Genomic DNA, 17,480 nt, shown 5'->3' with positions numbered 1-17,480 from the left:
TTAATTAAATATTAAAGTGTGCCTGTACCTGCTGCTATTGTTGCCCCTTCGAATAAGATATAACCTATTTTTGACAAGTTTTCATCTTTCTCTGTGGAAGACGCTACATGAAACCAAATCAGTGGCAAAGAGGAGAGTAATGAATAATCTATTTCATATTCCAACAGTACCCGGAGCTCGGAGTGGAAAAATATTCAGTTGGATGATGGCAAGAGGCTGCTGGGGTACCACATGACACAGCTAATGTTTAAATAATAATAATAAAAAAAAGCGATAAACAAATCATTAGCCCTTAACAGTTGTTTAATGCAATTTGTTAATGAACGTAATGGTGGGGACTAATAATGAAAGAAAATAAAAACGTCTAAACAGGCGCCAAGTTGCTGGCGATGCGCAATTATTTCCTTGTCAAGTTTTTATGATTTAATGAGCCCCTCTGGGACTGACGGCTGTCAGTCAGTCGTGACTTTTTGACACCATTACAACTTCAAATACAGCAGCAGGCAGGCTGTTTTCCTCGGATTTGAAATACTGAAATGATCTGACAGTTTTAAAGAAAAGATGTGCAAAAAAAAAAAAAAAAAAGGAGAGAGAGAGGAAGAGAAAGACAGTTGCTTTCCTTTCTTTCTTTTTTTTCCCTCCCCACCTCCCTTCTTCTATGGAGTAGATAATCTCTGGATGCTGTTTGGTAATGAAAATCCAATCACTGAGGTCATTATCTGATGAGGTTTTTGGAACAGGCAGGCTTTTTTCCCCCTCTTTATTTCTTTACTTAATGATAACCCTCAATGGGCTTGCCCCGCATGGGACGGCCAGAGCCGCACAATTTTGTTCACCATTAATTTCAGCCTTTGAAGCTCAGGGCTCAGAAGCAGTAGCAAAGCAAACCCCCCACCAAGCTGGTTCCAAAATAAGACAATCCAGCCTGCCTTAAACAGAATAGCAAATGGCCTCCCAGTCCAGGCCTGGCAGCTGACGTCAGGCCCGCTGCATTTGCCGGCATTCGTCTTCAACATGGAGCATTTAAAACTCTTTACAACTTAAGAGACTTTAATTAAATTGCTTTTGATTCTGGAGCAGGGCAGCATCCGCTTTATTTATTCTGTCAGGGAAACTGTTTAGTCTGCATGAATTTTATATGGCAAGGGCTTCCTCCTTCCTCTTCCTCCTCCCCAGCAACCCCCCAACCCTTCTGCTGAACACAATTTTTTAACAAAGGCTCCTGACTTTAGAGATATTCATCAATCAAGGTCTACGTACTAAGTTCCTAGGACCTTTCACAGTTCTGTGAATGGCTTTGAATTGGTGGGCTTTTCCCCCTCCCCAGGGAAGCAGGGTGAACAGTGTTCCTCCCCCTAAAAGGGGGCTCCTTTGAGTCTGTCTGCAGCATCTGAGAGGGCCAGCCGGGGATACAGAGGCCTTCGGACCAGCTTCCTACGAAGTGCTCACTATCCCGGTCTAGGAGGTTGTTCTCGAGGTGGACGTGATGGGGCTGTTAGGCCAAGGGTTATCTTGGGTTTACCTTGGAAGAAGGTTTACCTTCTTCCCACTCTTGAGGTTGAATTGGGACAAAGTCTCAGGCAAGGGCTGATAAAGAGATCAACCCCAAAGAAGCTGCCATTGAGCTTGAAAGAAAGCCACGCCCTTTTTCTGCATGACCTCTACTTTCAACATGAACATCAGGTGAAATATTTAGAAGCCAGCAAGTTTAGATCATCAGATCGACCTGGCTTGCTAGGTGGCCTCAGGAAGTCTAGAGGAGTGAGGTGTGGCTGGGCAACCGATTATACACTTCAGCTAAGATCAACTGTTTTGAGGGAAGCCACCAGAAAGGTTGGTAGAATACTTCCCCACAATTAGAGTTTCCAGACTAGAAGGAGATGACTTGTTGCCTTGCCTTTTCATCATTTCTTTGATGTGTTTCACACATACTCATTCTGTTATCAGAATAAAAGATTTTCTTGCCAGGACAGAGCCCTGAAGCTGATAGGAAAATTAGTACAGGCTTCCCACTCTTTTGCTGGGCTACTGCGCTCTGCCAAAATCCCACACCATCCTTGAGAAGTAAAGGCTGCGGCTTTATTTACACAATACTAAATGATTTATCTGAACACATGCAGGCCCTAGCCTGTTTCAATAAGTGCAATTTCTCGGGTGGATTTTGCCATTGTGTGTTTCCTCTCTAAACCATAATGGTTCTCTTCTGAGTTTGGGGAAGAAAAAAAAATCAAGTGCTGCGTCCAGATGATCTCAGCCCATGGGCACAGGTGGTTAGCATTTTTTATGAAGGGAACAGGTTTGCTTTTCAAGGATTCAAAGCTCCCAATTATATCCAAAAGATAGAAAGGACCCTGGAAGTGCCTGCGAAGTCTTAAGAAAAACACATTTCGCGTTATGACTAGGGGGAGAATGACCTCAGCTCAGGCAACTTGGAGCCTGATCATAAAGGAACTAATTTTGAACGCAGTCCCTGGTTCCCTTGGACAGGAAGAAACCAAAGAAAATCACAAAGCACGTTAGAGGTTTGAGTACCTTGTGGATTCAGGAAGGCTGTGCTCACATTTGTTAGTGAAAAACCCAAGCCGTCCTATCGTAACGCACTGCGACCCCTGATTCTTTGAAAGGAGGTTAGCGGACGTTTTCCCATCAAGTTTATTTCCAGTGATCAGCCTATAGAACTATACCATATCGACAATCACATCTGAAATTTCGCACTGATGGAGTCAGGTTCCTGCTCTTCCTGAAATATTCATGTTCTCTTTACATACTGGAATGGACGTGGAGAGAACCTTGACAGACCCTCTGCATGTATGAGGGCTCCTTTTGACAGTACAAATATTAAGATGGAAAGGATACACAGACGCCTACACAGGTCAGGGGAGAGGAGGCCACCAGGAAGTACCGAGCTGGGGCACTCTCTGCCACCAGATTCTGGGGAGGATGGGATTTTTGGAGGGCAAGGAAATCTTTCTTGCAGCCAGTAATCAAAGTTGTGAAAAGTGGATATTGGGCAGACTCAGCAAAAAATATTCTTGGGTTTAAAGAAAAAAAAAAAAAAAAACGCATAGAAAAACGGGGAAAGTGCTAAGTCAATTTCCCGCGCAACTGCTTTTAAATACCCACCTTTACAATGAAAACACTCAGGCAGGTGGACTATATTCATTACATCTGGGGAGGAACAGGACTGGTTTGCAGGGCCAGTCAGTGGCTCTGGCCCTGCTGGTCTCTGCATTTTTTATCCTCAGACATCACAGAAGGGCTCATCGGTGATAAGAGGTGTGTGACAAACAGCACAGCCCATCAGAAGCCACCGTGACTGACTCATCTGTGCCCTCTCCCCATCCCGGATGCCTGCCACGCCCACAGGGCAAGCAAGAAGGTCACCCAGGCTGTTCTGGTCAGGAGATGAAATTACCAAAAGGCAAATAAACACTCGCCTTCCCCTGTAAAGAACAAATCTGGGTGAAGACAAACCTAGAGAAGGAAACCAACCCACATGCAAACAGGAATACAAAATATTTTTACAGTCTTTGCACTTCCGCTGAACAGTGGCGAGAGAGAGGGGGAGGGTCATTCAGAGCCTGTCAGCGCAAGAAAATGATTCATGTGACCATTTTGTCTTAATTACTCAGAACGAGCCGTGGTCGCTGTTTATCAAGGAAGAGCAGATACATCAGTGTCCTCTGACAGAAAAAGTGATCGCCGTCAGGATGGTGATAACCAGGACGATGCCCAGGATGACGATCAGGATCCGGTTCTGGATGATTCTAGGAGAGAGCAATGGAGGAAAAACAATTCACACAGATAAACAGAGGACAAAGATCACATAAGACCAAGTCGGCTAATCAAAGGGAGGCTTCATGGGTGGGCGTTGGGAGCCCGGTATGAGGTGTGTAAGAGTGTGTGTGTGTGTGTGTGTGTGTGTGTGTGTGTGACTACGCAGCTCTGTGCTTCCAAACGATCCACCAGCAAATGAACGACTCTACCTCGACTGTCACGCAGCACTGGGAGAAATGCTTACGGCAAAGCTACAGTGATTCAGAGGGCTTTCTGGGTTCTGAGTCCCATGTAGTAATCTATCAGGGATCAAGGGCCCCATGCAAGCTTCTCTTTTTAATTTAACATGTGAGACAAGCCTCGATTTTTTTTCCTCAGTGTTTCCCGTGAAAGCAAAAGACTAAGGAAACATGTCACAGTAAGGTACTTACCTGTACAGAAATACCCGGGGAAAAGTAAAAGAGAGACTTAGGAAGAAAAGGACAAGATTAAGAAGCAAGTGTCAAGCTTGCAGCTCAGGCTACGAAACCGTCGTCTGTCACTGGGGCTCACGCTCTGTGACGCCAGGAGGAAACATTACATATGCTCCGTGGCAAAAAAAAAAAAAAAAAAGATGGAAATGCGGGTTCATACAAAACACGGCCCAGGTGCCGGGTGTACTTTGGTTGGGGGGTGGCCTCACCTCTCGGGACTCCGCCCCCTCAGCCCTGGCTCTGCCAAACGCAGATGGGGAACTGGGAGCTGGAAGAAGAACTAGAGTGAAGATGCATGCTCGGAGAATGCCTGCAGAGGGCTTCTGATGAAGTTGTTTCATAATCCAATACCTCATTCTGAGAAAAGAGGTCAAACATCACAATCCCTGGCTGAGGTTTTCCAAGGGAAGCTGGGTCAAACAGTCTCGCCCACACTCACTCCCACCAAACCAAGCAGGCAGAAATAGAGGTGGGCTGGTGGGCCCTCCAGGCGGCTGTCCATCCCATCAAGACCTCATAGCAAACCCCATCTGTCCATCCTCCAAATATCAAGAAGAAAAAGGTCTGCTGGGGAGTTCCCTGGTGCTCCAGTGGCTAAGACTCCATGCTCTCAATACAGGGGACCTGGGCTTTGATCCCTCGTCAGGGAGCTAGACCTCACATGCCCCAACTTAAGAGTTCTCATGTTGCAACTACAGGTCTCCCATGCCACAATTAAAATGGAAGACCCTGCATGTCACAACAAAGACACGGCATAGCCAGATAAATAAGTATTAAAAAGAAGAAGAAGAAGAAAAAAAAATTCGGCTGCCTGTCTAGACACAGAACTCTGGATGGGGACTCCCATTGGAGGAGATAGGTGGGACCACACAGACCCCAGTTTAACAGAGACCCCACCCTCCTAACCTCACATCTTTGAGAAGAAATCTTTACAAGGTGTTCACAGTCTTTTCTAGCTTCTGGATGAGCTTCTTTCTCAGAAGGATGATAGCATCCTTGTGGTTTCAGCTGGATTCTCCCTCGCCCACCCCCTTCCTCCCCAAGCCTAAATGGATGGACAGAGACAGTCACATCAGACAAACCCACTCCCTTGTGGCCCCCCTGAAGGACCAGCTCTCTCCTCCTGACAGGTTACAAAATGATCACATTTGCTGACACGTCTTCCGCAAAACTGCCTTAGTGCCTGTGTCCACTTTCCTCGAAGGAGATGAATGATTCGCCTGGTCCTCATTTATCACGTAAGGCTCAGCTAAGATCTGTCTCGTTTGCTTCTTCCCTTCTCCACTAGAAAGGCTGCACCCTGACATTAATTCTTCTGTGATGACAGCTAATTCAGACTTAACAGGCCATATTTACTCAGGAGCCAGGAAGATCCTCTGTCCCCAAAATAAAGAAATAAAAACAGGACTTCATGGCTTGTTAAAAGTGAAGCTAATTATGAACACTAATCAGTGCGATGTGGTGGCTTGATTTAAAACCTAAATGGATTTTGCCCCCCTTCTTTCGGGAAGGGACAGAAGTCTTCAGAACTGTCCCTACCCATCCCGTTTGCCCGAGTCACTGTCAAAATCTCTTTATTTACCACAGTCACCCACAACAGACTTGCAAAGGAAATCAGCAAAATTGAAACTCAGCAGTGAAACAGATTAAAAGCATGAAAACTCTTTAAAATTCTGCCTTAAGTAATATACGGTAGTGTGTCTCTTGGTTGACAACCATTTTATTTGTGGGTTGAGGGCCCCAAGGCATCCATGATGCTAATTTATAAAGGATTAACTGCGAGTGTTACTTGTTTAATCTGAGGCATGGTTAGAAAAATTAAGACACAGGGATCCCTAAATCCTCAGCTCATTCCTGGTCTTCCTAATTGGGTTTCCCTCATCTCTAGGCAAGGAGGAGTGGGTTTCACTCATGATCTTTCCTAATGGGTCGTATCTTTAATTCACTCAGCGCACACACACCTGATCCCAAGAAGGGTGCCACGGGCTCACAGAGGTTCCGAAAGACATTGGTGCATCCTCGGTTCCTGGCACCGTCACCTCTGCAGCCCCAGCACAAGTCATGGCGACTGGCAAGTAGGTCCCCAGGAGATCCATCCAAAGGAGGGCAATGAAAGAACTGCAATTGTAATCATTCCATTCAAAGGAATGGAGAAGAAATCTGAGCAAATTTACTTCGCAGGAAAATCTCAGGGAGTCTACACAGAAAAACCTGAAGTTAAAAGCTGAGGTAAATCCCCCAAAGTGCTTCTCTGGTGGCTCCGTGGTAAAGAACCCCCCTGCCAATGCCAAGAGATGTAGGTTTGATCCCGGGTCGGGAAGACCCCCTGGAGAAGGAAATGGCAACCCTCTCCAGTATTCTTGCCTGGGAAATCCCATGGACAGAAGAGCCTGGCAGGCTACCGTCCATGGGGTCACAAAGAGTTGGACACGACTGAGCAACTAAGAGAATAAACAAAAAAGTCCCCAAAGATGGAACACTGTACTGCTGGGAGTACAGTGTTCTTCTCCCTGGAGTGGGGAGAAGGGATGGTCCTCATGGAACTGGGTGCCAGCAGTGGTAGAGGCCAGCAGGAGAGAAGGTTTGCTTTCAACCAAAGGCTGGCAAATATTTGGGATGAATGGTGCAGAGGGGCAAATAAATAAGTAAATAAAGAGAATTGGTGTTCACAGAGTTGGAAATGAGACTGACCCTGACCCAGCCACCAACCCAGCTTTGGGCCTCAAAGGTGATGGATACAGCACCTCTAAGGACCAGAAAAGTGAGCCACTGGGGCCCTTGGGTGAATAAGACCGAGCCAGCCTGGACGGGGAAACATGGGCTGGCATCGGAGGGCCCCATCTGTGAGGAGGCCTGGAGTACAGTCCCGGCCAGGGGCTGCTGGCAGGTATGGCTGCAGGCGAAGCAGAAAGGAATGCAGAGTCCAGAGAGAGTCAGAACCACAAGCCAGGAAGTGGGGTTCCCAGCTTGAGAGGCAGAGAAGGAACTTTGGGGGAAGCCCAAACTAACTACTTTCTAACTTTGGACAGGGTTGGGGATGGGGGCGGTGGGGGCTTTATGTTCCACTAGGTCTGCAGCAAGCAGTCTTAATCTCCCTTTTGAAAATGCAAAGTGTGTTTACCCAGTAAATAATTTAAGAAAGAATATACACTTGAAAGAAGACATCCATTGAAACAGCCAGGCTAAATCGCCTCCAGGCAAAAACTTGTGCATTTGCATGCTGCATTCTATTAAGTGAGCACGCTGTGGCTTTAAAAGAATGCAGAGCCAAATTAAAAGGAATGTGGGCCTGAAACATCAAGGATTCTCCAAGTTTACATTATGAATCACAGTGCTGTTGATACAAGATGAATTAACCATTTACTTTGAGGCTGAACTCACAAAGTACTATTGAAAATACTGATTCCTGCGTGGAACCCAGGGAGCGGCTAATCTTTCCATTGCCAGTCTCCTCCCCCTCTGGAAACAAGCTCCAGCGTGTGGCAGCTGGAATCACAGAAGACTGGTTGAAGGGAAGTAGGCAGGCAGGCACCTGGCACAGCTCTCCGCTCTCTCACTGGAGGAACCCAGGAATTCCACCGTCTCAGGCATCTCCACATTCACCACCATGCACGTCTCTGTTTCTGGGTACAGACACTCACCTGCCCCTTGATGTTAGATGTGACCATGTGACCTATCTTAGTCAGTGGAGTGTGAGCAAAAGAGTTGGGTGTCACTTCTGGGTGGAGGCATTTAACTTCCAGGGTTTGACTCTCCAGCTGGCTTTTCCCTCGTTGTTCTGTTCTAGGAGGGTGTACATTCTGGGAGGGGCTTCCCTACTGGCTCAGATGGTAAAGAATCTGCCTGCAGTGCAGGAGACCTGGGTTTGATCCCTGCTTTGGGAAGATTCCCTGGAAAACTGAATGGCTACGTACTCCAGTATTCTTGCCTGGAGAATTTCATGGACAGAGGTTACAGTCCATGTGGTTGCAAAGGGACAAACAGATTGAGCGACTGTGATGCTGGAGAAGATGCTTGAGAGTCCCTTGGACAGCAAGGAGATCAAACCAGTGGATCCTAAAAGAAATTAGTCCTGAATATTCATTGGAAGGACTGATGCTGAAGCTCTAATACAATGACCACCTGATATGAACAGCCAGACGACTCATTGGAAAAGACCCAGATGCTGGGAAAGATAGAAGGCAGGAGGAAAAGGGGACGACAGAGGACGAGATGGTTGGATGGCATCATTGACTCAATGGATATGAGTCTGAGCAAGCTCTGGGAGATGGTGAAGGACAGGGAAGCCCAGCGTGCTGCAGTCCATGGGGTCGCACAGTCAGACATGACTGAGCGACTGAACAACAGCAGCATTCCAGGAGTGGAGGTTCAGGATGATGGAGACTTACTCCTTCTGCCTGGATCCCTAAGTCACCCCATGGAAGACCATTGCCCTGGGGGCTCAGCATGACCCATGGTGGACTAGTATGCAGCCAGTGAGATTTGAGGGGGTCACTGAAACTGCAGCATCAGTTATACTGGGTGATGCACTCCTGCCCCAGTTCTCCAAGATAGGGTGACTGGCCAAGCCAGATGAGGCTTTGGTTCAAAGCATCACAGATGCCAGGGTATGATGAAGGCTCATACGGGCTTCCCAGGTGGCACTAGTGGTAAACAACCTGCCTGCTGGTGTAGGAGATGTAAGAGATGCAGGTTCGATCCCTGTGTCAGGAGGACCCCTGGAAGAGGAAATGGCAACAACTCACCCCAGTATTCTTGCCTGGAAAATCCCGTGGACAGAGGAGGCTGGCAGGCTACAGTACATGGGGGTCACAAAGAGTCAGACACGAGTGACGTGACTTAGCATGATACAACTTTCTTTGAAGAACAGGTTTTTTGTCTCTTGGTTTTCAGAAGCTGAGAGCCCCTTTGCTCCCTTCTTGGTTATAAGACTTCACTGAAGACTCAGCTAGAACCAATGCCAGTGTGTGCTGATGAAAGTTTCAGCAAGCTCAGGTGGGCATTCTGCTTCCCATGAAGAGCAGATGCATGTTGGCTGCATTCATTTCTCCATTCCAAACATCTGACACTACCCCTAGCTCCAGGGGCAGAGCTGTGACCTACGATAAGAGGTCACCGTGTTCTACGCTCCTGACCACAGTTACTGCACCAGAGGCAGGCACGTGAATGAGGCCTGTGCAACTGAGTGGATGGCAGAAGGTCTGCTTAGAATGTGAAGTCACCTGCACCGCGTGGTGTGTGGATGTCAGGTCTGGATCTGCTGCAGCCCTTTTATTTCCATGAGTGAAGCCCGCCTCTAAGAAAGAAGCTGACCCATGGAGGATAGCAGAGTTGAAGGAAAGGCAGAGAAATGGAACCCCAGTCCGGAAGACATGGTGAACCTCTCTATCAAACATCTTTCTTTTGGACTTTCAGTTACAAGAGAAAATAAAAATTCTATTCCTGAATTCAGTTTAAGCTGCATTTTCTGCTATTTGAAACCAAAAAGTAGTTTTAGGTTGATTCACCCTGATTCCAAAACCAAGTCCTTGACCTACAGGAGGCATATTTTTCTCACCTCTTCCAGGAGAATTTCCCAGCCACACCCCTTGTTCACGCTTGGATTTCCCTGGGCCCCTCCCTCACCACTAACCACACAGTTTTATGAATTTTCTGTTTCTGTGCATGTTTCCCCAGTAAAACAAAAAACAACAACAAAAAATTGACCCTTCAACTATCTGAATCTCCTTTGTCTTTTGTATTCCCAGTGGCCAAAACAGAGCTCGACACAGACATTCTCAAAAAAAAAAAAAAAAAAAAAGCTTGCTGAATGTATGAATGAATGAAGCTCCCTTACAGGTTGACGTGGTTGTCTTCCTGGTTTGTAAGGGCTGCTTGTAGACACGCACAGCTTTAGGAGTTAGTTCTTAACCACCGCCTCCCCCTCCCCCGCAACCATGAAGCAGGCCAGTCACATCTAAGCCTCTGTACAAGCCTGCATTCACTGGCTGGAGATGGCAAGACACGCCACAGGTTTGGGGTCTTGTCCAGCACACGCTTTCCTGCCTGGTCCACCAGCCCTGAATAATGACACCCCACCTTTGGGTTCTGACAGAACAGTAACAATTGGCGTGTGGCCACCAGCAGCTGGAAGAGGCAGAGAAGAGGTCTCCCCAAGAGCCTTTGGAGGGAGCATGGCCCACATTTCTGTTTCAAGCCACCCAGGTTTTTTTTTTTTTTTTTTTTTTTGGTGCTGTGTTATAGCAGCCCTGGGACATGAATATTCAGAGTTCTCACATCCACACCAGGATGTGAACCTGACCCTCTGGTCTCAGCCTGCACAATGACCAATCGTTCTCCATTGCTCCACACCCTTGTCGTCCTCTAAGGTCAGGACAGCTCTGGTCTGGTTCGCTGGAAGCTCTGCATACAGCTGTGGGGCTCACAAGCTTCAGGAGCAGTTGGTTCTTTCATCTCAGAATGAGCTTTCCATTCACGAACAGTGTGGGCAGTGGCTCAAAGCCATGTGAGACGAGGGACCGGAGGGGGCTCCTCCCACAGAGACTCCTGCCTCTGGGATAAGACATTTAAAACAACAAAAAGGCCAGATGCTATCTCTGGGCCAACGTACTAAGCCATCACCTGCCATTCTGAGTCCGTATTTACTGACCTGCTTTCAGAAGTGGTCAGTTATACATGAGTCCTGAGGGAAGAAGACACAGGAGGGATAGTTGTTTTTTTTTAAATAATTATTTATTTAGGCTGTGATGGGTCTTAGTTGCAGCACGTGGGATCTAGTTCCCTGACCAGGGATCAAACCCATGCCCCCTGCACTGGGAGTTTGGAGTCTTAGTCACTGGATCACCAGGGAAGCCCCAGGACTGACAGGAACCCGTATGTGGCACACAGAGGCTGGGTCCTGAGTGAGGACGAGTGGCACTCTGTTTTCCAGTTTCTACTTAATTTAACAGGGATCCACAAACCTTTTCTGGAAAGGGTCAGATAATAACCATACTAGTTTGCTGGAGCTGCAGTAACAAAATGCCACAGACTGGGTGGCTGAAATGTACTGCCTCACTTCCCGGAGGCTGGGCGTCCTAGATCAAGGTGTTGGCAGGCGGAAGCCTCCTGCGAGCTGGGAGACTGAATCTGTCCCATGCCGCTCCCCCAGCTCCTGGTGGTTTGCTGGCAGTATCTGCAGTTCCTTGGCTTGGAGAAGCATCACTGAGATCTCTGCCTTCATCTTCCAATGGTGTTTTTCCTGTGTGTACATCTGCATCCAAATTCCTCTTTCCTAAGGACACCAGTCGTATCAGACCAGGGGACTACCTTGCTCCCGGAATGTCTCATCTTAAGCAACTGCTTTTGCAAAGATCTTATTTCCAAACCGGGTCACATTCTGAGGTACTTCAATATATGGACTTGGGGGAAGGGCATGGGAGGAAGCGGTGAACACACAATACAACCCACGATGGTAAATGTTTTAGGCTTTGTGGACCATACTGCCTCTGTTGCAACTACTCGACTCTGCCTGTGAGGTGCAAAAGGAGACCCAGGCCATGTGTGGACCAGGGAGTATGCTTGTGTTCTAATAAAACTTTCATTAGATTTGGATTTGAATTTCATGTAATTTTCCCATATCGAAAAATATTCTCCTTTTGATTGGTTTCCAGCCATTTCAAAGTGCCGAAACCATTTTTATCCCACGGGCCATCCGAAAGCAGACAGGGGGCTAGGTTTTGCACGCTATCAGTGGTTTGCGCGCTCCTGGACTCAAAGCTAAAAGCTATCGAGGGCACGTTCTCCTCCGCTGGAGACTGTGGTCCTTGCACGCTGTGCAGATGGGGACAGCAGGTCTGGCCAAGTCCCTCAGCAGAAAAAAAGAAACCCGGAGTCCCTGCCCTGTGGGAGCCGACAGTGTCACAAAGAGCAATCAATTACAGAAGCCTCACAACAAAGGCCGTCATTAGGGGCTGGGGACAATTTGTTGTGCACTCACAATCCTGGGTTGGCCTGAAGCGACCTGGAGCAAGTCACTCCAGTTTCTTCCCCGAGCAAAAGGAGCCCGTTCACCACCCACCCCAGGGAGAAGAGGATTAGCTCATTATAGATTATACAGCACTTTGAAAAGGTAAAGCTTTTATATGAGTGCAGTTGGCAAGTCATTCTCTGAAAGGAAATGCACTTTCAGGAGAGGGGACAGGCAGGAGGAAAGTGGTCAGAAGCTGGAGGAGCTGCCTGTGGAGCCTCCAGGGGCTGGGTGGGGTGGAGGAGGTGGTGCTCCCCCAACCCCCAACCCAAGCCCACCAGACTTCTCGATCCCACAGGCTGGTACATCTGGGTCTCACGGTAACACTGTCCCTGGCAGGGCGAGCCTTCCCTCTGAGGTGGCCTCATGAACATCAAAGGCAAAGGGAGGGCATCCCATTGGCTGGCTTGAGGAGACCTTCCCAGCCCGGGAAGGCAGCCAGCAAGTACCTGTCAGAGCCCATTGATAAGTCCGCCAGGGTCTGATCAGTGGTGTGTAGTTACACCACACTCTGCGGGGCCAAACACACATCACATTTCAGCCCAGGCATGCAGCCTGCTGCCATTCTTAAATATGGACTTGATGATGGCAGGGGGCCTGGAGAGCTTTGCTGGCTACCAGGCTTTCAGAGAGGATCAGGGCAGCTTGCTTCAATCAAAGGGCTTGGAAAACAGTTGAAGAAAATGAAAGAAGGTTGCTGTAGATAGGTAAGTTACATGTAATCTCTCCCAGGTTTGCAGACTCCCGGAGCTGGAGAGGTCTCCACACTCTAGTTTTAGAGTCATGGACCTGGAGGCCTTGAGAGGTGGAGGGACATGCCCAAGGTCAACCCTGTGTGGCAGAGCCACGTCTTCAGACCCCCAGGCCTGTTCCTGGTTCACTGTGATCCTCATTCTCACGAGGGTGGCTGGGGCACTATGGCAACCGCACATCACGGCGACTCGAAATACATCTTCTGCCAACAGGGAACGTTCAACAAAATCCAGGAACACAGCTCAGAACCTATCAGTCTCTTACTGAGCCCAGGGTTGGCTAAAATGTTTGTTCAGGTTTTCAGTAACATCTTACGGAAAAACTTGGAGGAACTTTATGTACAACCCAGTGAAGAGGGGCATGGAAGGATGGATAACAGTGATTCCCAAACGCCAGGGCGAAGCTGAAGATGAAGAAAGAATGACCTAGGAGCCTCCTTTTTTTTTTTTTAAAAAAAAGGACAGATTAAGTGTTAGTCCCTTAGTTGTGTCCAACTCTTTGAGACCCCCCCAGACTGTAGCCCACCAGGCTCCTTTGTCCGTGCAATTCTCCAGACAAGAATACTAGAATGGGTTGCCATTTCCTTCTCCAGGGGATCTTTCTGACCCAGGGCTGGAACCCAGGTCTCCCGCATTGCAGGCAGATTCTTTACCATCTGAGCCACCAGGGAAGTCCTAAAACCAGATTACTTGATTTCAAGGACTGCCCTTTTCTCTGAGATTGTGTCCTTCCTACTGTTTCTGTGTGCAAATGTCCTTTACTTTATGGAGTGACGGTGATAGCAGATGGTACGTTTTTTCCCTCCAATGTCCTTGTTTGGACATTGGAAATGTGCTCTCTCCTTGGAAACTACTCTCTCTTACTTGGCAAAATCAAAAGTGGACAATCCTCCTTGTTTAAAAAGTCCCAAATCCAAGAAATGCCAAAGTTCGTGAACCCCAGGGCTGGAAAATCCCACCCAGCTCTACCCTCTGGAGATTCCTCCTCACACTGTCACAGTGTGGTTGCCATGGTGATGCCAACAGCAACATGAGTGACAGCGACGAGAGCTGCAGCCACACCACACGCGCAAGCTCATTTGGGGTGTGGACTCCCAGCCAGGTGCTGTTCCGGCCTTTTCCACACTTCTCTCCAGTCTCATCTTCCGCCCCTGCTGGACACACGCGTAATAAAGTGGTTGTTTATGTAACTGGTGTGTCTCACGCTCTCTGTCAGTCTCGCCTTGGTCGTCTGAAGGCCAGTCTTGGACATCTTCATCTTTACACTCTTCTCTACACACACAGAAATTGGGCACGCAAGTTAACTTTTGCTGCTAGCACAGAACATTAATTAACTGAAGTCAACTCTTTACTTAGTGCCTGGCGTAAACGCACTGTGAACTACTAAGATAATATTCATTTCTATTCAGGAGCATAGTTCATCAGCTTCTTTTGGTCACTGGCAGACTGATTGTACCCTTTCAGCCTCTCTCTGCTAGGTAAATGCCTGAAGACCCAATCCCTCAACAGAATCAGGGAAAGAGGAAGGCTTCTTTCGCTCCCGTCTGCAGCTCCTGCTGGGTGTCCTGAGGGATTTTCCTCACACTGCTGGGTCCTGCCCTATACTGTGAAGCAAGCTCACTGCCCTCCTGAACAAGCCACTCCCCAAGCCCTCCCTGGCCGAGAGTCCCCCACCTCCCTTACTCTCCAGAGAAGCCATGAGCTACGTTTGGGCAGAAGTTAATCAGTCGCCTTCATTTCTGGAGCCAACTGCCTGGATTCGAATCTGCCACACACCAGTAGGGCAAATTACTTCATTACTTCTCCAAGATTATGTCCTTGGCTCTTTTAGTGTGAAATATTCTTTATTTTGTGGAGTGATGGTGATAGTAGATGTCACTGTTTTCTTCCAGGGTCCCGACTTGGACATTGGAAATATACCCTCTCTTTGGAAAACTAGTCCCTCTTACTTGGCAAAATAAAAAGTGGAAAATCCTCCATCAGTCCTCTGTTTAAAAAAAAAAAAGATGAAAGTACCAATACAAGGAATCTGAAAGGTCCAAAGAACCAATGCTTCAGCCTCCTCATCAGAAAAATAGGGTTAATAATAGCAGTACCTTAGTCAATTAATTACATGAATAAATAAGTGAGTTAAGTCAACATCAAGTGCTTGGACCAGTGCTTGGCAATAGTAACCGCTTAGAACTGGACTATAATAGCTATTATTTTATTGGGGCTTTCCTGGTGGCTCAGATGGTAAAGAATCTGCCCACATTCCCAGGTTCCATCCCTGGATGGGGAAGATACTCTGGAGAAGGGTATGGCTACCCACTCCAGCATTCTTGCCTGGAGAATCCCATGGACAGAGGAGCCTGGTGAGCAAGTCCATTCACTCCTATTATCCATTGCTCATTCATCTCCCAGCAGTGAGTCCTGAAATTCCTCCTTGTTTGGCTGCTCCCTCCCCTCCAGTAGACATGCCCCATCAGGTGCCTTAGCCTGGAAGGCCTTCACATTCCTCTACTGATTCCTGGGGGCACATCCCATTGCTGGCCTTGATTAGGTTGCCTCGTGGGGTCCAGGCTCAGCCCATCTCCTGGAAGCACCACCTTCAGCAGCTACTCAGTTACCCAGGAAGTCGGAGGCTGCCCTCTCCAGCTGTCACAGTTTCCCTGGAGATGCCCCTTGACAGCCAAGATGCCTCTTCTGGATCAGGACTGGTTGAGGTCACATGGGTGGAGACATGGCTGCCTTGGCTTTTGTGATGGGCTTTCACAATATTTCCTGCAAGATCTGACATTAGATACGTGTCTTCTAAGAGTCACGGATTTACACCTTTTTTCTTTCCTGATGTGGGGGAATAAAACATTTTGGCAAGGGTTTATCAGCCATCTGCATCTCTGTCAACTCTTGAGGGATGTGGTTATGTTTTCTAGATCACAATATAAGAACTTCTCTCTTTCATCCAGATTTGATTCCGTGGCTGAGTGGATATGTCTTAACTCATATCCCCACAGTGCCAATCCCGGGGCCATGTGTCTGCAGATCCTTTTCTTATCCCTTCACTGCTTTGCTCTTTATCATAAAGAGACTGCCTCCACCACCACCCGAACCCCTGTGGGCCGGCTGCCCACTGACTTCAGCCAATGGGAGGTATTGGCAGGACAGTGGGGCGGGAGGGAGCGAGAGGTCAGGGTATTTCTCCCTTTCTTTCTCTGCCTTCCCACCAGTTCCATCTCCACAGCGGCTCCTCACAGGCCCTCTCTGCTGCCAGCTCCCATCAGGTGACCTTTGCCCTGGGCTCTGGGCATACCCTCCTGACCCGGGGGAGGGATTTTCTGCTGACGGGAATCCTGGGCTGCTCTGTGGGAGACACCCAGCAGGGTGTGCACTGTCTGCTCAAACTTGTATCTCCTTCACCATCTTTCACTCTAAACTGATCTTTTTAAAAAGTTTTTAAAAAAATTAACTAATTTATTTTAATTGGAGACTAATTACAATATTGTAGTGGTTTTTGCCGTACACTGACATGAATCAGCCACAGGTGTACATGTGTCCCCCATCCCAAACCCCCCTCCTACTTCCCTCCCCATCCCTCTGGGTTCCCCACAGCAGCATTAATTATTACTGAGCAGGTGAGCCCCAGGTTAAGAAGACCTCCTCTGAAGGCTTATTTAAGATAAGCACAATGGCTGACTCACACTCCATTGGGAGGGAGGAGGCTGGGACAGGGTGACAATCAGATAGCAGGAGCCCCAGGTTTGCACAGGTGAAGCCACGTCACCTGCTGGCGGCCACCTGCTGGCCTGGGAACACGTGCAATTCTCTTCTCTAACCAAGGAAGGAAGTCTGGCGGCGAGGAGCGGGTATCTCCAATCTGAGGGCTGCAGGCATCAGGAGAGGGGACCGGAGAACCGGGCATGCCTGCTCTCTTTCTAAATCGGAGCGCTGCTCCTAGTCGCTCTGGGGATGGAAAGTTGGCTCAGTACAGCTGGATCTTCTTTTTTGCCAAGAGAAGCCAGAAATTGTGCTCTTTCTGCAAAATCTCTCAAGTTTTAAATACTGGCAACTAAGAAAAAGTTTTCCAAAACACTGGGCAGCCAAACAAAGCACATGTGTCTATGGGTCAGAGCGGTCCTGATCTGTAGTCTGTGACCTCTGGCTAGTTATTAAGGGGTGAGTTAACAGGAAGGGGTGGGTCACGGAGTGTCTCCTTGCCCTACATTGCTGGAGATTCTCACAGAGGCAGGAAGAGCCCAGCCCTCCTGACCCTGTGGAAGTCTGAAGTTCAGCCTTGGTGTGAGCATCAATAACCAGGGTGTACACTGAGTGCATCCAACTTAGCCCATAACTGATTGCTAAGTGCAGGGTCGAGGGCTAGAGAGAGAGGTCAACAGAAGCCAGAAACCAGCTTGTGTGTGCCTTTTGGACCTCTCACGAGGCGATGAAAAGCACAGGCAGAGGTCAGGGCTGGACCACACATCTGCAGCC

At 48.2% G+C, this 17,480-nt stretch overlaps 1 protein-coding gene across 10 annotated transcripts in view; it reads right to left on the bottom strand.

The window, feature by feature from the left end:
- VTI1A (vesicle transport through interaction with t-SNAREs 1A) overlaps positions 1–17,480 on the bottom strand; it is a 379,768-nt gene that overhangs the window by 10,114 nt on the left and 352,174 nt on the right. For 4 of the 10 annotated variants that reach the window (XR_015155793.1, XR_015155794.1, XM_086379063.1 and 1 more), the window contains one exon: positions 2,635–3,767. The exons of 4 other annotated variants lie outside the window; for them this stretch is intronic. Coding sequence is in view for 2 of the 6 variants with exons in the window: in XM_086379052.1 (XP_086235178.1) it covers positions 3,674–3,767 (94 nt within the window). In the remaining 4 variants the exon portion in view is untranslated. Of the gene's footprint in view, positions 1–217; positions 3,768–17,480 lie in introns of those variants that run through there. 2 more of the 10 variants (XM_086379052.1, XM_086379053.1) reach the window with 1 other exon arrangement.

The sequence above is a fragment of the Bos grunniens genome, chromosome 26, assembly GCF_055505025.1.
Source record: "Bos grunniens cultivar Pamir isolate PY7600 chromosome 26, Bosgru_T2T1.0, whole genome shotgun sequence".
Taxonomy (NCBI): domain Eukaryota; kingdom Metazoa; phylum Chordata; class Mammalia; order Artiodactyla; family Bovidae; genus Bos; species Bos grunniens.
The sequence above is the reverse complement of the archived record's forward strand: the minus strand, read 5'-3'. Positions and strand labels throughout refer to the sequence as shown.